The sequence below is a fragment of the Lissotriton vulgaris genome, chromosome 2_2 (assembly GCF_964263255.1).
Source record: "Lissotriton vulgaris chromosome 2_2, aLisVul1.2, whole genome shotgun sequence".
Lineage (NCBI taxonomy): Eukaryota > Metazoa > Chordata > Amphibia > Caudata > Salamandridae > Lissotriton > Lissotriton vulgaris.
The window spans coordinates 297,350,023-297,374,912 of NC_141688.1; the positions used below are offsets into that span (position 1 = coordinate 297,350,023).

At 45.3% G+C, this 24,890-nt stretch overlaps 1 protein-coding gene across 1 annotated transcript in view; it reads right to left on the reverse strand.

Moving 5' to 3' along the window:
- The window catches only part of LOC147729334 (embryonic protein UVS.2-like), a 241,931-nt gene that overhangs the window by 195,594 nt on the left and 21,447 nt on the right, over window positions 1–24,890 (reverse strand). The window contains exons 2-3 of the mRNA XM_086959827.1: window positions 7,698–7,722; window positions 6,397–6,462 (exon numbers count right to left, since the gene is read on the reverse strand). Of these exons, the coding sequence (XP_086815953.1) occupies window positions 6,397–6,462; window positions 7,698–7,722 (91 nt within the window). The remainder of the gene's footprint in view (window positions 1–6,396; window positions 6,463–7,697; window positions 7,723–24,890) is intronic.

A 24,890-nucleotide genomic window follows, 5' to 3' on the forward strand; every position in this document is an offset into this window, starting at 1 on the left:
CAATACCGAAGAAAAAAGAGAAAAAAGGGAAAAAGAAGATGCCCCAAAAAACCAACTCTCGAGTTCAGCCACAAACCCCGATTCAACCTAGTTTCCAAACATCATCTTCTATACAAAGTATCAGCCAATCGGCTTTGCTCCAGCAAGAGGCAAATCCCATAGCATCAGATATAATAAATCTCTCTTCCACCATGCCTAACCTCAGCCTTAGTAGCAATGTGGGAAGAGGGCGTGATTCTCGTAGCTTAGATATCCAGCCACTGGATAGATTAGAGGCATTAATGAAGTTGTATGTGCAACCCATCGAGCTCTCCCTGGCCAAAGTTGAAAAGATGTTGGAAACGCTAACTCTAGAACTTAAATCCACAAAGAGTTCAGCTTCTACTCTCTTTGGGGCCCAAAAATCCAATCTTAAACCTACCAAAGCAGGGGCAATAGCGACAAAACTAGTACCCAAACTGGCTACTACATCTGCAGTTGTTCACCAAAAATCATCAATCGCAGCTGTGCAACAAAAAACACCATCCACAGCTGCGAAGAAAGGCCCTGCTATTCCATCAGTTCTAGCCTCAGCTCCCACTCACACTCAGGCTCCCACTCTAGCAAAAACTCCAGGGATCCAAAATGCCACCTACAAGACGAGATGGAAAGGTGGTCGCTCTTTCCACCTTCCCCCAGAAGCTACCCCGTTCGTTGTTATCATGACCGAGGTCCCAGAGTTGAATTCAAACTCAGAGGAACCAGGTTGGTCCCTAAAAAATAAAGTGTTACATTGGCTATCCGCTAATAGGCCCCTCCCTCCTTACTCTAACAATAGAGTCACAATGGTCCGTAGGGTCCCCTGGGTAGGTAAAGAGCCAAAAACAATTCACGGTGATTGTGTTATCATTAACTTCGAAGATCCCCATACAGTTGAGCATATTTGCTCCTGGGGTTCCCATCTCACACTCGATGGAATAGGCACCAAAAGATTGTCATACTTCTATCCCCCTCTAAACCACTACGCCTCAGGTCCAGAATGGAACTGGACCCTGGTAGGAAACTGGAACAGAAGACCTGATTGGTTAGATTGGGCGGGTCAAGGGGGCAGAGATCCCGCACCAACCTTTGGCTGGAGTGGCGTCCCTTTGTTTAATAGATATGTCTGCCTGAAGATGGTGGATTGACCACCATCTGTCAACATCCAGGATATCATAAACCCCCTTTCCACAGGGTCAAAATTATCTAAAGCACCAAAACCACCGTTACCACCAAATTTACCTCCCAGTTCCTCGCCGCCACCTTACATGGAAGGCATCCCTGCACTAGTGGTAGTGCCCCCTCTTCCACCCTCAGAAGCACAATCAGCCATTGTCATTGATGACGACCATAATACACCTTATACCCCTCCCTGACTAGGAAGCTTAGCTACTAACATCTCAACTCCTCCTGCTCTGACATTATCTGTATTATATTGGAATGTAACAGGTCTCCGTTCAAAGATCAATCTTAAATCATGGTTGGATCTTGTACACACCCACCAGATATTTTGTCTACAGGAGACCTGGGCAATAGACCCAATACATTTACAGGGCTATAAAACATACCATACTCCAGCCAGCATTACCACCCATGGCAGATCCAAGGGAGGCCTAGCCGTGCACATCTCAAACAACTTGTCAGTAAAGAAAATCGTTGTTCTTCATACCACTTTGAATTTTCAAATTATAATGGTTATTTTTAACAAATGTACGTCATACTGTTTTATTAATTTTTATAATAATCTATCCCCTGTAGACTGTGTGAAAACTGTATCTGATATTTCCCATCTCACAAACGAACAACGAACGAGGCAATCACCATCTGCCTGTAACGTGATCTGGGGGGGGGGGGGGGGGGATTTCAATGTTCCCTTGTGCATTAACTATAAGAAAGGCATTTGTGGGCTTCTAGATGAAGAGGATTGTCCATTGACCCATTTTTCGCACTCCCATCTTCTCTTCTCATTAGAACTGATGTACACAAATGATCTCATGGACCCCCCCCCCGTTGAATTCAGACCCACATTCCACGGTAGGGGTTTGTCAAGTACTATAGACTTTATTTTATGTTCCCATATTTTAAAGGGCAAACTTCAAAAGTTTACCACAGGTATAGACATTTCAAACGACCACTTCCCAAACAGTATTACTCTCTTGATCACCATGGATGACTTTCATCCTAATAGGATGAGCTTACTGACCCAGCAATCTTTGGCCATGGATAGAACCAATGGCTTTTCTGTGAAATGGTAAAAGATTGATCCCACAATAATTACCAGTAAGGTTATATCCAAGGCTCTTCCTTGGATTAATATCTGTTTGGCAGATGAGTCCCCACCTGAGCTGATTTTATCTAGCTTCCAGGAGATTTTAAAAGTTATGAGGGCCGAACTACTCCGTCATCACAAACCTGGTAATCAGATTTCTCCAAGATGGTTCAATTCGGCCTGCTGCAAAGCACTATCCGCCTTAAAAAAGGCCTTACATAACCCAGTCAGAGACAAAACTGAAATAGCCAAACTTAGAATAGAGTACAAAAAGGCTCAAATTAATTGTAAAAAGGATCTAAAGAAAAATCTATGGGCCCAACTACACGCGAGTTGCCGAAGTAAAGACGGCTCTCAGTTTTGGCGAGTAGTTAAATCACCCTTTCTGGCTGATGCAAATTCACCCCAGCACCTAGACGTGGCTGTGACGGCAGATGAGTGGGAGACCCATTTTTCAAAGATCTTTGGTGGTACCCCTGAGGGCATCACAACACGGGCCATGCTGGCAGCCGACCTCTCTAAGATGCAGGTATACCCTATAGACCTCCACTTCAGGCTAAGTGAGGTCATACACGCTTTATCGTCCTCAAAAAACGGTAAGGCCCCTGGCCCTGACGGAGTCCCTCTTGACATCTTCGTCACCAACATAGAACTGTGGTCTCCCATCGTCACTCAGGTGATGGCGGCGGTTTCCAAAGTTGGTCTTTTAGACTCCTGGTCCTCTTCTATTCTGCTCCCGATTTTTAAAAAGGGCGAACAAAACAACCCAGCATGTTACAGGCCCATCTCCCTCCTGGATTCTTTGGGGTAGGTCGCGGGACGTCTGATCCTGGAACGTCTCCAGGATTGGGTGTCGGAGAACAACGTCTTGACCGACCTTCAGTACGGTTTCCAGGAGGGACTTGGTACTGTTGAGCAGGCTTTAAATGTAACCCTCCTAATAGGCAAGTATGTCGGGCAAGAGGGGGTAATCTGTATCTAGTATATGTTGACCTCAGTGCAGCGTTCGACTGCGTGATACACTCCAGGCTGTGGTCCATTCTAGAAGAACTGGGTGTTGATCCTCCACTTATCAAGTTTTTACGTGACCTCTATTCCGATGCCACGGCATGTGTAAGATATGGGATCGGCGGCGAACTCTCGCCCTCCTTTTCAGTAACAAGAGGAGTTAGGCAGGGCTGTGTCCTGGCTCCTTTCTTGTTTAACCTATATACCAACGGGCTGGAAACAGCCATGTTAGCAAGGAACCAGGACCTACCATCTATTAATCATCGCCCCATTCCTGCATTACTTTATGCAGACGACTCCATCATATTAGCAAGAACGCTAGTCCAGCTACAAAAACAACTGGATAAATACTGCCAGTTTATGTTCTTCCTGGGGTTAAAAATTAACAAAAGCAAAACCTTTGTCATGTATACAGGGCCTAAGGTAAAGAATCCCAAATCTCTTTACATTGAGCAAGTCAGACTGGAGCGAGCCAGGGAATATCCATATCTAGGTATCTTAATTGACGACCAATTATCTTGGAAACGAGCTATGGCAAGCAAGAAGCTGCTTTTTCAGAGAGCAACTTCGGCGCTTGTTTCCTTTTCAAAGAAATTGGGCAAACCTGCCCCATCTGAGTTGCTTAAAATTTACCATGCCAAATGCCACAGCGTGGCAACCTATGGCGCAGGCGTCTGGGGCTATGTTCCCACAGACGAGCTACAAAAAGACCAAAATGGCTTTTTTAAATACTTACTGGCACTTCCACAAAGTGCTCCAATTTATGGTTGCCATATCGAGCTTGGCATTGATTATTTAACTGATAACATCAAATGTCAGCCAATTCTCCTTTGGCACCGTATTTGGAACAAACCACAATGTCACTTAACTCGCTCCTTGATCTCTGATTGTTTATCTATGGTGTGTTGGAAAAAAATTCCATGGTTAATGTACGTTTCCAACTACTTAAAGGACCTGAACCGCACATCATACTTCACAGAGCCTTCCTCATTGGCTGACATCAGCAGAGGTGCTTTCAAAAATCTCTGTCTAAACCACTTAAGGGAATTGCGTCTCTCTTGTGAAGCACCCAAGCAAACCAATGTGCAAGTATTGATGGTCCAAGTTTCCCCTGGTATCCAGCCTTACCTTACCTTTTACCTCTCCAACCATGAAAAATACTTACTAACTAGGTTTCGCTTTAATTTATTTTTTCGTCTTGTTACTTTCCCCACTGAGTCAAACTGGTCCCATGACTTGATCAAATGCCCGTGCGACGGAGTCTCCCCATTCGACCATCCATCTTACTTTGTTCTGTCTATATTATGAGCAAGCGCGTAAGCGTTGGATTATCCCTCTTCTACGTCAAATGGGGTTGAGGACCTGCCGGCCAGCATTACTGGCACTCTAGCTGTTAGATACACAATTTGCAGCAAAAAATGTAGCTCTTTTTCTAAAATCATGTTTGACGACTCGTAGTAAAATGGGGCTACCGTCTCTCTGATTTCACGCTTAACTGAATCAACTTGTAAACAGATTTTATGTAAAGCCTTTTAAATGACACCTTGTAATGTAATAATGTGTTTTTTTTATGTAAATTGTATTTAAATTGTATGATGTACTTTTTATGATTTTCCAAGCGTTAATCGAATAAAAGTTTTGAACTTGAACTTGAACTTCAAAATATTTACCATTGCGGGCCAATTATATGCTTTGATTAATAATAGTTCTATGATGATGACATGATACATATCAGTATGTAGTTACCGGATGTTTCTATTTTCTGAAATGTGTTTGGGGAGGGCCTTAGTTCCCAGAATGCATTTCTTTTTAAGTGTGTTACTCCACTCCTCTGTATGTTTTTAAAAGGATGGCATCTGTTTCCAGATATACTACATTTGTAAAATATGAGCCAATGATTATGTATTGAGACCAGGTGTAAATGGCTGCTTCAATCCACACTCCAGGCTGCAGTGGCAGGCCTGAGACAAGTTTAAAACTCTACTTTAGTCACATAAGGAGTGCTGCTGCCCCGTAGTAGAGTTTAATGTACTTGCCCTGTGTACACCTACCAACCGGATACTAGGTACTTGCAAGTAAATTAAATGTGATAATTAGGTGTAGGCCAATGTTATCATGGTTTAGGGAGAGAGCAGGAGCACTTTACCACTGATCAGCAGGGAACAAATGTCCTAAATGCCAACAAGTACCAGTTCAGAAAAGGACAGCAGAGGAAGGCACAAATCTGGCTTGACCCTGCAGAAAAGGCCACGTCTAGCACCTTGGTTGTTTTTGGTGATGATTGTGAAGACACCTTGGCTCAGGTGCACAGCTAACTATCTTGTAATAGAGTGTAGCGCCAAGAGGCCTGAAGTTTTCTCTTACCTTGGTTCTGTTTGGTGACGATCTCGAAATTTCTGGGACAGGGTCACAGCTGACTATTGTTTAACAGAGTGTAGTGCCCTGACACCCTGGGCCTCATTTATGAGGCCTTGCGTCAGTTTTGCGCTTCCGATGCATCACTTTTTACGTCGCATCGTAAAACAAGCCTCCTGTTGCGCACTATTTACAAAGTGACGCATCTAAGCAGATGCGTCACTTTGTACACCCCTGCGCTACATTATACCTGCGTCAGGTATAATGTATGCAGGGGGGGCGTTCCCCTGCAAAAAAAAAAAATAGCAGTGACACCGGAAAATCTATTAGATTTCACTGCGTCACTTCTAGGATGCCGTTGCATCAATATTTTACGCCTGCCTCACAGAAGGCGTAAGACTGACGCAGGGGAAAAATTGCTGGAGTTGCGTCACTTTTGACACACACTCCAGCAATGCGTCACTTTTGCGCTTACAGATACATCAGAAATACTGACGTATCTGTAACTCCTTGCGACATGATGTGTCATACATTAAATATGACGCATCAGGTATGTCACAAGGAGCGCGCACTGAGAAGTGACGCATCGCTGCTTTCACGCAGCGATGTGTCATTTCTCATAAATGAGGCCTCCTGAAGTTTTCTCTTTTCTTGGTTGTATCTTGATCTCAAAGGCGCTTGGGATGAGTCTCACAGCTGATCTTGTAACAAAGTCTAGCGCCCAGGAGCCCAAGGTTTTCTCTTACCTTGGTTCGCTTTGGTGATGATCTCGAAGATGTCTGGTCTCAGGGGCGCCTCTGAATCCGTGGTATCTGAAAGAGAAGGCACATTCCCAGCTTTATATCATTGGCTCGTGCACTGGAATAGGCGGATTCAGAAAGCAATTATAGGAGATGAAATATTCAGTGAGTCTAAATGTGCATCTGTGTCTTCTTTACACAAACTGTGGGGCCGATTTACAAGCCCCTTGTGCCTCTTTTACGCCGCTGTTGCGTCACTATTGTGACGCAGCGGCAGCGCAAAAGATGCGCCATGGTGCGGGATATTTACAACGTGACGCATCTAGGAGATGCATCACGTTGTATAGCCCTGCGTCAGTAGGAGGCGTTCTGGCGCAGGGGGATTGGGGGGGCGCGCGTAACGGTGCAGAAACGCCTCCTAAAAGTGGCTGAGTGAAATCTACAAGATTTTACGGAGTCACTTTGGGGCCCATGCTGCGTCAAAACCCTGCGCAGGCGTAAGAATTGACGCAGCATTGTGAGAATAGGCCCCCCTAGAGCATTGCTGGAGCTGCGTCGCGCTTGCGACGCAATTCCAGCAATGCGCCACTTTTACGGCACAGATGCGTCACGCATCTGTGTCGTTTTGCCCCATGGTGCGCCGCAATGTAAATGCGGCACATCAATGGTGGCGGAGTCATGGCGCACAATAAGTGGCACATCCCTGCTGATATGCAGGGATGCGCCACTTATTGTAAATCTGACCCTGTGTATTTCTACCAGCTCTCAAGTATGTTCATGCATATTGTGCGGTAGGGGTGAAATGCGCAGAGCCTTGTAGGTACCAGGATATTTGTGGCAAACAAGGAAAGATGTGCAGGTCCATCTGTCTTAAGGAAGCACTTAAAAGGCGTGACTTTCTAAATCCTTTCCCAAATACCGGTTGTAAATACTCAATGGAGTAGTTCGATCAATAAACCGCTCCATTTCTGTGAACCAGTCAACGGTTTAAGGGTTTTGCTTTTCTATGGACGTTTCTCTCATTCTCACTTTCCTTTCTTGGCATCTTCTTTGTGTGCATGCAGTCAGTGGTGTGAATGCTCCTCCTTTCATCCACACACCTTGTGACTCATATCAGCCTTATGTTCACGCACAAGGCACACAGGCACATCATACTCTGTATCCCTTTGTAGATCCACAAAAGGTGATTTAAACGATTCAGTAGAAAGTACACGATGCAGCCGCCAGCCATGCCCGGAGTATAGCGCTTCGTTGCGTACAGAAGCTATGCTTAAGTTCAAAGATATACCGATTTAAAAAGTACTTACGATTTTTCTCCAGTCCACCGACATTCTGCAAAAGAGAAAAATTGCATGTTAAGCTCCTAATGTAATTATGAGTATTTTAGAACTTTAGGGAACCCTAAAGGCATGTTTTCATACATGACATAAGATGTAGGCTGCTCTGTATGTCTAAGGGGCAGATTTACAAGAAAGTGACTCAGTGCGGAACGCAAGCCATTTGGCTGCGCCGCACTCACTCACTTTCACAGCATAGAGATGCGACATATTTACAACAATATGTCGCCTCTCTGTTCTCCCCCCCCCTGCGGTGGCACACAAACTGCTTCCATGCACCGACGCAGGCGCCCTTGCACTATGGTGCAAGGATGAATGCGTCGTGGGGGAGATTGTTTTTGTCCAGGAAGGGTTCCCTTCCTGCACAAAAACAATCTGAAATCCAGTTTTGCAACTGCTAGGAGCGCTGCATTAGCACATATAGAAGCTGAAAAACGTCATCGTTTTAATGATTGTTTATGTGCAGGAAGAGAACACTTCCTGCACATAAACAATCATTAGAGGTGATTTCCTCTTTCTATGTGTGCTGCAGAATGCATAGCCCCACCGAGTAGGGCTGTTACCTGTTTTATCATGTGCTACCTCGTCTTCCCCTGACACTCCCATTACTTTTTATGTTTCAGGTTCCTCCTATGTTGCCTTATTGTTTTGTCCTCATGCTGTTTCCTCATGTCGACGTTAGTTTCTTTTGTATAGCGCTCTGATACTCATCTGGGTCTTGTACGTGCATTATAAAACTTTTCAAAAAAATAAAATAATCAATAATTAAACTCAGGTGGAAATCAAACTTTCAAAGTCACTTCAAATTTGATTGACACTTATCACCTGTCCAGGTAAGGTGGCCTCTAATCGATGCTCGATCCTAGTGGTGCCCCCAGCCTACTGGACCGATGCCTCACAAATGCTCATGGTAGACCCTCCTGTGCCTGTCATGTGCCTCTAAGATTACTCTTGGAGTCTAGACACGTTGTGCAGATAACAAAGGTGCAGCACCACGGGGGTGCCGGAGGTGTGAAGGCCTCACATATGTAATACTGTCACTGATATACTCTCTGTATCGGCATGCTCTCTGTGAAGCACACCTGAGAGGTATTAGATGCACACAGGGCTGTGTGATGCTGTCACTGATATACTCTCCGTAGAGGCATGCTCTCTGTGAAGCATGCCTCAGAGGGATTACATGTACAGAGGGCTGTGTGATGCTGTCACTGATATACTCTCCTGCACAGGTGCGCTCTCCATGAAGCACATATGAGAGGCATTACATGTGCACAGGGCGGTGCAATACTGTCACTCATATACCCTGCTGCACAGGTGCACTTACAGTGATGGACACCTCAGAAGCATTACATGTGCACAAGACTGTGCAATACTGTCACTCATATACCCTGCTGCACAGGTGCACTTACAGTGGAGCACACCTCAGAAGCATTACATGTGCACAAGACTGTGCAATACTGTCACTCATATACCCTGCTGCACAGGTGCACTTACAGTGGAGCACACCTCAGAAGCATTACATGTGCACAAGACTGTGCAATACTGTCACTCATATACCCTGCTGCACAGGTGCGCTCTCCATGAAGCACATATGAGAGGCATTACATGTGCACAGGGCGGTGCAATACTGTCACTCATATACCCTGCTGCACAGGTGCACTTACAGTGATGGACACCTCAGAAGCATTACATGTGCACAAGACTGTGCAATACTGTCACTCATATACCCTGCTGAACAGGTGCACTTACAGTGGAGCACACCTCAGAAGCATTACATGTGCACAAGACTGTGCAATACTGTCACTCATATACCCTGCTGCACAGGTGCACTTACAGTGATGGACACCTCAGAAGCATTACATGTGCACAAGACTGTGCAATACTGTCACTCATATACCCTGCTGAACAGGTGCACTTACAGTGATGGACACCTCAGAAGCATTACATGTGCACAAGACTGTGCAATACTGTCACTCATATACCCTGCTGAACAGGTGCACTTACAGTGGAGCACACCTCAGAAGCATTACATGTGCACAAGACTGTGCAATACTGTCACTCATATACCCTGCTGCACAGGTGCACTTACAGTGGAGCACACCTCAGAAGCATTACATGTGCACAAGACTGTGCAATACTGTCACTCATATACCCTGCTGCACAGGTGCACTTACAGTGATGGACACCTCAGAAGCATTACATGTGCACAAGACTGTGCAATACTGTCACTCATATACCCTGCTGAACAGGTGCACTTACAGTGGAGCACACCTCAGAAGCATTACATGTGCACAAGACTGTGCAATACTGTCACTCATATACCCTGCTGCACAGGTGCACTTACAGTGGAGCACACCTCAGAAGCATTACATGTGCACAAGACTGTGCAATACTGTCACTCATATACCCTGCTGCACAGGTGCACTTACAGTGATGGACACCTCAGAAGCATTACATGTGCACACGGCTGTGCAATACTGTCACTCATATACCCTGCTGAACAGGTGCACTTACAGTGGAGCACACCTCAGAAGCATTACATGTGCACAAGACTGTGCAATACTGTCACTCATATACCCTGCTGCACAGGTGCACTTACAGTGATGGACACCTCAGAAGCATTACATGTGCACAGGGTTGTGTAATACTGTCACTAATATATCCTGCTGCACAGGTGCACTTACAGTGGAGCACACCTCAGAAGCATTACATGTGCACACGGCTGTGCAATACTGTCACTCATATACCCTGCTGCACAGGTGCACTTACAGTGGAGCACACCTCAGAAGCATTACATGTGCACAGGGTTGTGTAATACTGCCACTCATATATCGTGCTGCACAGGTGCACTTACAGTGAAGCACACCTCAGAAGCATTACATGTGCACAAGACTGTGCAATACTGTCACTCATATACCCTGCTGCACAGGTGCACTTACAGTGAAGCACACCTCAGAAGCATTACATGTGCACAGGGTTGTGTAATACTGCCACTAATATATCGTGCTGCACAGGTGCACTTACAGTGAAGCACACCTCAGAAGCATTACATGTGCACAAGACTGTGCAATACTGTCACTCATATACCCTGCTGCACAGGTGCACTTACAGTGGAGCACACCTCAGAAGCATTACATGTGCACAGGGCTGTGTAATACTGTCACTCATATATCGTGCTGCACAGGTGCACTTACAGTGAAGCACACCTCAGAAGCATTACATGTGCACAAGGCTGTGCAATACTGTCACTCATATACCCTGCTGCACAGGTGCACTTACAGTGGAGCACACCTCAGAAGCATTACATGTGCACAGGGTTGTGTAATACTGCCACTCATATATCGTGCTGCACAGGTGCACTTACAGTGAAGCACACCTCAGAAGCATTACATGTGCACAGGGCTGTGTAATACTGTCACTGTACTGTCACTGATGTATGTCATTACATCGAATACTAATACCACGCATGCCACTACAACGCGGGTATTAGTACGCAATGTCAATGACATCGCATGCCATAACATCGCATACTTTTACCACGAGTATGCTTTTACCACGCATGCCATTACAACACAAAGGCATGCGTGGTAAAGCTATACTTGTGGTAAAAGTATGCAAGGTAAGTAACATCCCTATCCCTACGCCTACACAACAGACTACTCCCACCCCTACAATGCCCCAACCCAAAAACACTGCCACACTACTACACTACCCACACTACTCCCGCCCCTACACTACCCTAAACCACTACTACACTACCCACACTACTCCCACCCTTACACTACCCTAACCCCTAAAACACTACTACGCTACCCACACTACTCCCACCCCTACACTACCCTAAACCCTAAAACACTACTACGCTACCCACACTACTCCCACCCCTACTCTACCCTAAACCCTAATACGCTACAATAAACAAACACTACAACACTACACTACCCTAAAACCTAAATCACTACACTACATAAACACTACACTACCCTCCCCAATACACTACACTAAACAAACACAATACCACAACACACACTAAAACGTTTTTTAAAAACACACACACAACACAAACATTACCACACTACTTTTAAACTACCCTAAACCCTACAAAATTAACCCCCACCCCATGCACAAACCCCCTTACCTCTCTCCTATCCAGCGTCGCCGTCGGATCCTGCTTCCTTCTTCCTGCTTGCTTCACGTCGTTGTGAGGACACAGCCTAAGTTTCCTCACAACGACATGAATAGCCGCCCCCACCCCGGCCATTACACATTACATCGCATGCATTGTAAAAGTGCATGCGATGTGTGGTATGCGTGGTTTTACCACGCGTTGTAACATCGCATGCATTGTAACGCATGCGATGTTAAAGCAACGCCTGGTAAAATCCGGGTTGTAATGGCTGTTCCCCCTGCTGCACAGGTACACTTACAGTGAAGCACATCTCAGAAGCATTACATGTGCACAGGGCTGTGTAATACCGTCACTCATATACTCTCCTGTACAGGTGTACCGCAGACCCATATAATATGGTTACTGTGGTTCTTGGCTCTGCAGATGCCCTCAAAGTCAGGTGCGTTACATCAAAGAGGCTTTATGTGTACATAGGTCTAGCTAACACTATTACTGCCCCTCTCACCTACACATGTTTGCTTACAGTGATGCACACCTGAGAGTCTACACCTGCACAAAACCATAAATAACACTAATACTGCAGCTCTCACCTGCACAAGTGTACTTACAGTGATGTTCACCTGAGACGCTACGCCAACACAGAATCTCATATAATAGTGTTACTGCAGCTCTTACCTGCACTGGTATACTTACAGTGATGCACACCTGACCATCTACCTACACACCTTAGAGTCTGCAGCTACATACTACCTTATATTTAACATAGTTACTTCAGCTCTCTTATTTGTACAGCTGTACTCACAGATATGCACTCCTGAGAGAGGCAACAAAGGCGCGACCGAAGATTGCTTACATGAGCACAGTCCTCACTACACAGATAACAGGGAGCCTGGTAAATGTATAGGAGAGCAAAAGAAACCTTACTTCTCCTACCACATAGTACATGAGAAGAAGGATCACACTAACACCGAGACCTTCACGCAATAATCCTCTAAAGTATGTTAGCTAGTGCTCTCTACCTGTGCCCAGAACCATTACCACGTAAGAGAACACACGCCTCGCTAATTGCCCAACCATGAGTTGATGGTATATCAAAACTATACCATACAAGGATTGCACAGAACTGATCAGATTAACCCCACCAGTTGAGGGACTCCACTATCAACAGCTGCCCACCAAAGCTCACACTGTACCTATGGGACCGTCCATAGAACACCCAGCAACTAGATTACGCTCACAGTGGATGCCTAGACTGCTCCCCATTGATTCATACTGCCTTGTTCTGCCAAGATGGGCTAGACTAGACCAGAAAAAAATCTCCACACCCAACAATAACGTATGAGGGAAATCAAAAACCTGGTGGAGGCTACTCAAGCAGATAAATTAATGCCAGAAGTGCTGGCAGCGCACTCCCTTCAATTTGACAAACTGCTCACAGCAGTTCTGGATATTAAATCGACACTAGAACCTAAAATAGACTCCCTGAGCATGGAGGTAGGCTACCTATGAGAAGATCATAAAAAACTGAAAGCTAGAGTGAAAAACTCTGAATCCACCTTAACTACTCTAAGACCCACAGTCTTAGATATTGCCAAACGCCTCCAAGCATTACAAGATGGAGTGAAATTCCTGCGAGCTGGGTCGACGACCAAGAAGGGAGATTGCAACAAAATTATGTTTACATAGTGGGTTTAACAGAGAAATCAGAGGGCCAAAGCATGGAACTTTACTTGGAAGAATGGTTTCTTCACACCATCCTACAAGGGAAACAATCCACCTTCTTCTCTGTGGAAAGAACTCACTGGGTACCCGGGGGCCCTCCTCGTCCAGGCACTCCACTTTGCCCGGTGGTATCTCACTTATTTAACTACGGTGACAGTGACCACATACTCTCAGCTACAAGGGCTTGCTGTCTGGGGATAGTAGACAGCACACTGGTACACGTCTATCTGGACTAGACATTAGAGGTGCAGTGTCATAGGTCCTCCTTCCTGGAAATAAAGAAAACCTTACGAGAGCACATCAAGAAGTAAGCCTTGCAGTTCTCTGCCACACTCCATAAATAATGCAAGGGAACCACTACTTTCTGCACAGCACTACAGGAGGCATGAAACTGGCAGGACCAAAAAGGATTTTCTGTCTCGCATACAGCCACAAAAGGATCCACTTCTCCATGGCAACAACAGAAATGCAGCAGAACTTACAATAAGGGTGTACCAAAAGGTCACTCAAAGGAACGAGCAGCAAAAGAGCGGGTAAAAGCATTGAAAGACGTAGAGAGACATGCTGGATTTCACTCTTCCTCGGGCTCGAAAGCGGAGAGCCGACCAGATGGAGTACCGCCATTGACAGAATCACAATTGACTGAGGTACTAGAAGGATGCCACAGACATCTGAAGAACTGATGTAATGAACGAGCACCAGCAGGTTTGGAAGGGGGCAACCACGCAGTGCACATGAACCACAGGGGTGAGCAGGTAATGTTATAATAATATTGACATTTAATATAGCTTGCAGGGGATGATATGATCCATACGGGCCACAAATGACTCTGAACATTACCCGGGGATCCCCCCAGCGATACCTTAACTCACTGATAAAGACGTTCTGGTTTTTGATTAGGGTTTTACTTATCACAGCATATAAGTGCAAATGGCTGGCCCTCCATTGATGTACTGGCTTGGGAAAGGGAGTTGGATATTGTTACTAATGATTATTTATTGTTTGTTTAAAAGAGGAGAATTTGTAATCTACAATGTATGGGGTTTCTTCAATAGCATCCGAATGCTTGGGAGTGACAGGTGGACGGAAATTGCTGGCTCGATGTGCACTAGGACAAATCTGTATTTGCCAATATGACCTTGATGAATCAGACACAAACCTCCAATATAATTCTCTTGACTTGGAATGTCCGAGATTAAGCAGGCTACACTAAACGATATTGAGCCTATCAATATATGTGGGGACGAAAGATTACTATAGCATTGCTACAAGAAACACGCCTCACATCCCAGACACTAGAATCCACGCCTAAACGCTGGAGAGAAGCCCTAATAGGAATCCTACTTACTCTGGCTAACTCTGGCTAAGCATTGAGCATTCATATGGGTAGCTTTGAAAGGTGGAGAGTGTGTACTCCATGAGAGATCACGATTGTACTTGTTAGGATTAATATCCGTTCTTTCAAGTCCTGGGACTCAACCCATAGACTAACCCGTAGACGGAGTACTGGGAGCAGGGACCGAACTGCACTCTCAGCCTTAAAAACTTACAGAAGAACTCTTGCTCCTCGAGTATTGAACGTTTTGTCTCTTGGATATTGTCAAAATTGGAAACAGTAATAATATACGCTGTATATGTGGAAATAGCCTTGAGAAAGCCCCGGCCCAACTCGCCAATAGGGGACGAAACACGTGTCGGCTGTTCATGTCTCACTAAAAAATAATAAAGATGTCACACTGCAACCTGAAATAGTTCTGTCCTTTGTATGATGACTTCAAAGAACAGATATTAATCCTAACAAGTACAATCGTGATCTCTCATGGAGTACACACTCTCCACCTTTCAAACTTGCATCTTTGTATGAAGCTCAAGAGGTCCAGAGCTTCGAGTGTGTCTTCATTCACCTACAAAAGCAGCTTATCAAAGCGTTGTTTAAACCTTAAAATCCTTGGACCTTGCCTGTCTTGCTGGTAATTCATATGGGTAGCAACTGGCACACTGCTAGAAAACTCACACACTCGCGTTGACCCAGACGGCCGATATGCTACACTGGAGGGGTGACTCTATGGAGTCCCGTTGTCAGTGGTTTCACTATTTGCACCTAACTCAGGCCAATCAACCTACCTATAATCTCTGACACCAGCCTTACTACACAATCCATTAGCCCTGACGTATTGGGGGGAGACTTTAACTGTACTCCTGACTTGTAAAACAATGGCTTATTTCCACCACTGTAGGGTGCCCACTCAATTAAACTTGCCAAACATCTACGGGCAGGGGAAGATAACCTTAATGTACAAGAATCATAGCAAAGCCTTCATCCTACCCTTAGGGAAATTCATTCTGCTCTGGACTGCACAATCTCCACACCAGAATAGATCTCATATGCTGCACGCAGGAAGCTATTGCCAAAGTATCCAGAGCAGAATACCTTGGCCGCACTCTAACAGAACAAGGCCCCCTACAACTACAACTAAAATAGGGAAGAAAAAAACCTTGTATGCCTATGTGGTGCTCCCCACTGGAGGCGGTACGACACACCCCACTTTGCTCTTCCATGTCAGACACAATTAAAAATTATTTCCACAACAACAAAGACACTGCATCTGTGGCCAGAATAAAAGGGGATGCATTCAATTTAGTGTTAGGAGGACATATGATGAATGCAATGTTTGGAACCTAAAAGACCCTCCATAAAGAATTAACTACCCTGGAAATGGAGATTCGAGAATGCAAGCGAGCATTGCCTAGTGACTGATCATCTGCAACCACCTTAGCACAGACTAGATTGGAACACACAACACCACTACAACAACTATGTTTTAAATCAACAGCGATTAGGTTAAGCATTAGCAGAAGACATACTGTATTTGGCCATTGTCGTAGCAATTGAACAGACTCCATTTTGTATTCGTAGCGGCCCTTTTGTATGCCATACATTTCCATGTGCTCGCCACGAGGTTTGTCCTACCTCCTTGTTAACTGCGCCTGAAATCTGTCCAGCAACAGGCTATATTTAGCATCCCCCACTTTAGCATGCCCAGGCATGCCCAGTAGGGTCTGCAGCTGTTACTAATTAGTTCCAGATAGGAATGTGTTTACTAGTTTCTGAGAACTGTTAACTCCGCCCACTCATCGATTGTGCCTTCCAATATGCCCTTATATGTTCATAAACTCTGCTCTTGTATTTTGTACCGCCTTCTTCTGAGCCCCCTCATTGTGTATAAAAGGGGCCATGTGCTTTAGTTCGGTGTGCTACTCTATACAATACTAAAGGGTGTTGTGTGGACTGTAGTACCACCTTTAAAGGTTTAATAAACTATGCTTTTGTATTTTCCAGTTTCTGTGCCAACGTCTTCCTATGGTCTGAGGACTCTGTGCAGAGAAGGGCGAACCCCTTGCACTAGTAGGCCTTGCTGAGGCTTGCTCACATCAATTGGCGCCCAACATGGGGCTCATCGGCGACTCGGATCCCCGAAGGAGTAGTCGTGACGAAGGATTGGAATCTCGCCGCGGACGTGATCACTGCCAGAAGAGACCCGAGTCTTGGCATCCAAGGCGTTGTTCCTTTCTTTCCGATCTGACCATCCAGGTGGTGCCAGTCCTCAACTGAGATCTCTTCTGTTGGCTTGCCGTGCAGTGGCCGTTTGGTTGAATTTAGAACTTGGCAGTTGGAATCTGGATGCCCTGTTATTGGTAAGAACCGTTGTACGGTACTTGCTGTGGGTTTTGGAAGCCTGGGATTGGCAAGGCAGTTTTAGGATTCGCTTGCTGTGGCAATTTTGGTTCGGTATGACTAGTCATGATGTGCATGTGTATGTGTAAGTGTAATATATGCGTTGCAACACATATAGGCAGGTAATGAGAAGATTTTTCTCTACAATGCGATTTTGATTTGAACAGCACAATGTATTACAGATACTTTAAGTGCTACTTTGATTATAATACTGCATATTTTGCACTATTTTTGGCATGTCTGCTTTTAGCGCACTTCGTAGGATGTGCTGCTTTTGCGAAAATAACCGGTTATGACTTGAGGAATCGCAGCCGTCTCCCCCAGACGGGACGCCTAATAGAGAGATGTACATAAAATATGGTCTTTCTTCTATAATGTACAGCACATTATAGAGGAAATACACGCGAAAGGATCCTGAGTTACGTTGGCCAATGTATGGGTCATTTGATATGCGGAAGATTGAGTATGTGGAACAGTGTATGTTCGAGCGGAAATCCAGACAAGACATGTTTGAATGTGTGCGAATGTAGGTGAAAGAAGTACGTGAGCGCGAGAAACGTCAGCAAGCGCTGATTGAAAAAGAGCAACGGAAGAATGTGTATGAAAAAGCGCAAGAATTAAGGAAGAAAGAAGGGAAAGAATTGGAAGAGAGACAGGAGAAAGAGCGCAGACTACAGATATCTGGTCAATATGCTGTTCGGAAACCTCTTTATCCTGTCCTTAATAAATCATAAGATGATTTTTCATTGCTAGATCGTCCTCCGCCTCCGTATGCCGTTCCGCCCGCTCCATCTGGTGAAGATGAGGATTCCGGTGCAGATCGAACGCAACCAGATACTCGCTCTATGCTGTCGGCCGAACGTGCGGCAGAACTGAGAAAGATTGCTTGTCAAGCACTTCGTGATTTTGTTACTATTTCTGATATCTTAGATAGTTTACAGGAGTGGCAGGACAGAGAGCAATTATATTTTACTGGGCATTTCGCTGAAGAAGTTGTTGATATGTTTCGGAAAGTCTCTGGTGTTTTAGATCCTGAGGATGTAGCAGCCGATTGTAAGCAAATACGTAATGGGCTTTTTACTCTCCCCCAGGTGGCTGATACAATACGACGGTTGTTCAAACTACGAACTGAGGCGCTTCGTATGCGAGAGGAGAAACGGAAAGCAGATGCAGATGCATGGACGGGTTCGCTCGGCGGGAAACAATCATCTATATTTGGAACAGATTAGACCACAATAGTGCATGCAAAGCCTATGCGAGAGGCTGCGCCTTTATATGTTCCTCCTAAGGGAGCGGGTACAAGTGATGATAAGTCCTATGCAGATGCTAAAGGTTATTTTATCTATAATTGGGTGTATATTCCCTGGAATAGTGAGGAAATATAAATTTTATGGTCAAGATGTGTTCCCTAGCGCGTACCCCACCGTCTCCATGTACGAGTTCAAGTGCATGTAACTTCCCTCCTGTACCAGCTATGAAGACGCAAATACATTTGCGTCTAACGTTAACATGTCCTCTTTCAGACCCACCATGAATGGGTTGAATGGTCCGTTCCTAAGTATGCTATGCCAACGTCTTTTTGTAGTGTACTTCTACGTTTTTCAGCTCTGGCTGAGTAGGCCCTGAATTTCTGCAACCGAGCCTCTCTCCTGGCTTCTGACTCCGAGGGCCTCTGCCCAGGCTGCCTCTGTACCCGTGAACTCTGACTTACTTTCAGCGCGGCCCCTCGCGCTCAGCTCAGCCTGCTGCCTGCCAAGATCGACTATAACCTTCGAGTTATCTGTTCCGCTCCCCGAAAATACATTCCTGCCTGCCAGTTTCAGTAAACATTCCCCTCAGCTGCAGAGCCAAAGGGCCGGCCTGTCTCTGTGCAAGTAATTCAAGTAATTCATAGCCCTCGTTGCCATGCTCCCAGGGAAGGCCCATGCCCCACGCTTCTCATACAGACACTAAGGCGCTTATACACGCACTCACAGCAAGTATAGAATAGCTTCTGCCCTAGAGACCTTTCCGCCCAGATAGCCTAGTTCCTAAACATCAGATACCAGATATGATAGAAGCACAAGTTGATCTGACATGCCAGACTTCTGTCTCTTTCCGTCAGTGTAAATGTCAAGTCCCCTGCACCCTCCAGCTTCACGTCAGTCACACGTCATGCAGCTGCGCGCGCATCCAAGTTTCCGATTTCTGCTGACATTGCAACATTTCTGTTAGTGCCACCCCTTTCGTGACACCTACCTGTGACGTTTCTAGCACACACCTCTAGTTCACGCCTCTTGATTACGCACTTGTACCACGTGTATACTGTTATCTTGTCTTCTCTCAGCTGTTACGCCTCCTGCACTTTTGCTTATGGCATGAATTAAGTATATAAGCTATGTACTGTTAATAAAATGTAGCGCTCTATCCCTTCTGACACCCCTGTGGTGGTCAGAACATGATATCCTGGCCATGACCATTCCTTTTTGAGGAATAAACCCCTAAGAACTCTAACACCACGGACTCTGTTTTCTTCTTCCGATCTGAGTTATTATTGATTAAGTACTTACCTTGCATAGAAATTAAGAGAGTAAATTAATTATTTACGTCATTTTGGCGCCCGAACAGGGACCCCTCCCCCACCTCACGCGCCGGTTGGCGCATTGCAAGCTCTGTCCCCTGCCATCAGTTAGATGGACCATACGCGTACCGGCAGGATTTCCTGCATCTCCCTCTGACCCACGGAGGTGACGAAGACTGCGATCAGTGCCCAGACGAGGCGGTGAGGAGTGCGGAGGATCCCGACCAGAGCCTAGCCGAAAGAAACAAGGTCCGAGGTGTCAAGAGGCCCACCAGGTTTCCGAAGTTTTCCGAAGTTTCCCGAAGTTTTCCGAAGTTTCGAGTCGAGTCCAGTCGAGTTTTCCGAGGCCTTCTGTTTTCCGTGCTTCCCGGTGAGTACCATTGCTGGGACGTATCTAGACGGGTTTGGGTACACAAGTCCGGTCTGCACTGTTTTTTAGGCAGTGTATCTGTACTGTTTAGCAGTATATCTAGTATTCCGAATTTCTGAATTTCTGCACTGTTACAGCAGTGTATCTGTACTGTTTAGCAGTACATCCGGTATAGGGGGTAGTCATCTATGTCTCAAATGTCTTTTTATGTGATTAATGTTGTGGTATGAGTGTGACCGTTTTGTGTGCATTATTGTGTTTTCTTGTATAACTAGTTATATTCAGAATTAAGTATCAAGGATCGCGCATTCAGTATCGAGTAGGCAAAAATGCCGTTTTTCAACAAGTTAAAGCAGATAGGAACTAGGAAAGGGATACTAGAGGAAGAAATTCCTATCCCCCCTAGGGACACTCCAGGTAACTTTATGTATAATAAGCATGGCATAGATGCCATATTGTATCTAGAATTATGGACCGATTATACAAAACACCTAGACGAGAGACACAGATGGCCAGTTAATGGAACATGGGATGCCGAGTGCATCATGAAGGTAGAAGAGGCGTTACGGAAAAAGAAAGCCAGACAATCTCAGAAAGACGCCATAGAATTCTGGCGTAAGGAATCACATAAACGTGCTGAAAGAGCACTCCGTAGAGAAGACAGACTTAAAGAATCAGATAGAGCTCAAGAAAACGAATTAGTTACTGAAGGAATCCGAGTAAAAACAGAACAAATAGATCGCATCTGAAATAGCCAAGTAAACGGCATGTATCTTATGGCCGAGGGTACACCTGACGCCATTTCAGAAATACCGAAAAATCTGCCGCCACCACTGGTTCCAACTAAAGTAACTCATAGGACCACTAAAGATATATTCCTGAATTCCTATCTAGAAGATGTAGCTCCCGCTTACACCAATCTGCCTGTCCGCGCCCTGCCTACTGACAGGGACGAGGGTGGCACCCCGCCCCCAAATCATGCTCCGCCAGTACCACGACAGACCTCCCCCGTTCCGCCAGCTCCGCCACTTCCCGCACCCAAGATTAACCTACCGAAGCAAAACCAACCTGATCCTACTAAACGACAAATTCAAGTTCAGATCCAGACTCCCCAGGGAGATAATGCCCAAGCGTCCGCCTCAGGAGGTGCGACTGCGGGTCCTCGGACCCCGCCATTAACACGCAGATTCAATTTCAGGGACACACAGAGTCCTCTCACGTTCCAGTCCCCCCGCCTTGATGCATTCAAGGAAAACATGTCCGTTTGCAGATATGATCCAGTACCCGGAAAAGACGACCTAATGATATTGGCATCACTACGGTTAAGGTCTGCTACTGATATCTTGCTATGTTATGTAGGTATGAAGGAACGTCTAGATAGAATATACGAGTTTGTTCAGACAGGGAAAGACCCTGACAGCATCAAGGATGCCATGGAGAAACAGAAAGTTGACATTCAAGCACAGATATTACGATTTTTCATAAACTGTCTAATAAGAGAACGAGATAGGCATGAGACAGATCAGGATGAAATAGAGGCACTCCACAAGTGGGGTCAAAATATATCGGAAGGAAAACATGATAGACAGAATTGCATAGCTAGTATGTACAAGAAAATAAGAAAGACAGTAATAGAGATACACGAAAAAGAGAAAGACAAAGCTCCCTCCGAGGAGGAAGAAGAATCTGAAGAACCAGAAAAAGCTGCAGATACTATAGCATATGTAGGTAAGGGAAATTACCTTAGGAAGGGAATCCGTCCAGAAAGCAAGAGAGTTTTCTTCTCTGCCTTGACAAATCCGAATTCTGCTGAGCATCAGTTCCAGGAAACTGATAAAAGGCTTCGAGATCGAGTTGGGTACCACGTACTCAATTCTATGGATGAACAAGAACTAGCCCGATCAGCTGTATCATGGGCCGAAAATGCAGACATATATAATGATGACACATTAGCGCAAACATTTCTGAACCTCTCCCCCGACGAACAGAAATTAGCAGGTGTATACATGATTCAGCACCTCCTCATCAAATACCGAAAGCATTATTCTGATCCAGGTCCCTTACACGAAACACTAGAAGCACTACTCATGGATAGATGGAGAGGTTTAAGCACCAAATTAATTCAAATAATTCTAGAACAACGACACAGATATAATACCTTTGTAAGCTCTGAATATGTTCCCGCCCCGCCCCCAGAAAGGAAAATGTATCACATACAACGCCTGAGTGGCGTCGAAAGTCAGAACCCCTTACGAGAAGTGCACCCTGTTATGGGTGAGGATCGTGTCTTGAAGCGCGTGTATGTACACACGCCATTGACCAAGCTAGAACTGTTAGAAATGAAGAAACTAGTCCCGTGCCATGATAAAGACCCTGCAGGTTTTCACAGAGAGCTTAAAGACATGTTACTGATGGGGGATTACACGTATGATGATATCATGAAAATGTTGAAAGTATTATTGCCCACGGGTATCTTTGAGAAATTGAAGGAAAAGGAATGGGAGGTGGGGGACACAAAGATTGCATGGGCAGAAATAGAGGACGAAGAAAGAAAACGGGTCCCGGGGTTAGGCCTTGGGGACAAAACTAAAGCATTACCAGGTTTGATAGTACAGGTTCTGCCCAGGTTATTGACAACCAGAAAGGAAGATTGGGATGCCATCTCGTCCTGTAAACAGAAACATGATGAAGATACTAGTGACTTCTATTCAAGATTCGAGAAATGTTTTATTATTAATAGTGGCCTCAAACCAAGCAGCGAGTCATATACGCATCTTTTTGTATCTAAGTTAGTCGAGAATTCCCTACCGCTAGTTAAAAACAGAGTATACAAAGTTGAAAGTACATGGCAGGCGAACACGCCATCACAGATGTTACAGATGTTACAATACCACCAGAACAGAATTAGAGAAGAGCAAGATCAGGAACAGAAACGTATGAAAGACACGAAGATGAAAATGTTAGTAGCTCAGACGGTCCCAGCTGATGGTCACAGAAAAGGTGGGACCCAGACAAGTCACCCTACAGCTCCCGTTAAAGGGACATGTAACTACTGCAAGCAGCCAGGTCACTACGTACATGAATGCCCAGTTCTGAAACATAACATAGCGACAGGTAAAACTAAAGAAAGACCGCATCCGCCTAGACAAGACCATAACCAGCATCAGCCTTCACAGAATACACAGAATACACAGCCTATGCATACTTCTTCAACTCCAGCACAGACAGTAGCGGTACCACAGCCACAGCCCATTGCCGCGTCTCAGCAAGTCTCACAACAGATGTATCAGTATGCCCAGTCCGCATATCCAGATTATCCCCGATATACATGAAACAGCCTAGAGAGGGAAGGTGATTTGCCTCTTATTGAGATTCCTGTAGATCAAGAAGGTCCTTATGTACACAGTCACGTATTAGGAAAAGACAGAAAATTCTTAATTGACACAGGGGCAAGTCGCACCACCATCAGCCATGATGAAGTTCCAGGGGCACCCCTCTCAGGCTCACAGAATGTTTCCCTGGGTTTTTCAGGACAGCCTATTGTAAACGAGGTATCTGAACCTGTTCCCCTGGCTGTGGGTCCATTATCACGTGTTACAGACTTGTTACTGACGAAATCATGTCCAGAAAATCTGTTAGGAATTAAAACATTGAAGGCTCTAGGAGCTATAATATGCTGTTCCCCAGAGGGAGTTAGACTCTTTCTTCGGGATTTCAAGGGTCATTATGTTTTGTGAGAATTCGATGTCAGATTAAAAAATGTGCCAGATTACTTGTGGGCAAAAGGCCCAACTGATGTAGGTTGTATGCACATTACACCATACCGTGTTACACTCAAGGCAGGTGTGGTTCTACCACGAATCAGACAATACAAGTTACCACCCGATGCTGTAGTGGCTTTACTGAAAATCATTGAAGAGCTCATTGCCCAAGGAGTGGTCGTAGAAACCGACTCCAATGTCTGTAATTCACCCATCATTCCGATTCTTAAACGTACTGATCCCAATGCACCGCCAGTATATCGGCTGGTGATTGATCTTCGAGAATTAAATAAATGCATTATACCACAGTTCCCTGTGGTTCCCGATATCTCTTCCTTATTGACTGCTATTGATTCAGAAGCAACGTTCTTTACTGTAATTGACCTCAAGAACGCCTTCTTCAGCGTGCCTATTGATCCAGAGAGCCAATATCTCTTCGGATTCAGTTTAAATGGACGCAGCTTCAAATTTTCGCGCGCACCTCAAGGATTCACAGAAAGCCCCAGCATCTATAGTCAAGCACTGAAAAGACAACTAGATTGTATTCAAATGCCAGTTAACACCGCTTTACTGCAATACGTCGATGATCTACTGATCACCGCACGAAGTGAGCCTGAATGCGAACAAGCATCACTGACAGTTTTACATTTCCTGGCAGACAAGGGACACAAGGTGTCCCCTTCAAAGCTACAATTCTGTGTTCAGCAAGTTGTGTACTTGGGTCACTTGCTGTCCAAAGTGGGGAGACAGCTCACTCCCGATCGCATTCAGTTAATTGTAAATATGCCACAACCCCAGACACAAAAGGAAGTGCGGGCCTTCATAGGCCTCACCTCGTACTGCAGACAATGGATTCCTCAATACGCATTTCTAGCCAAGCCACTC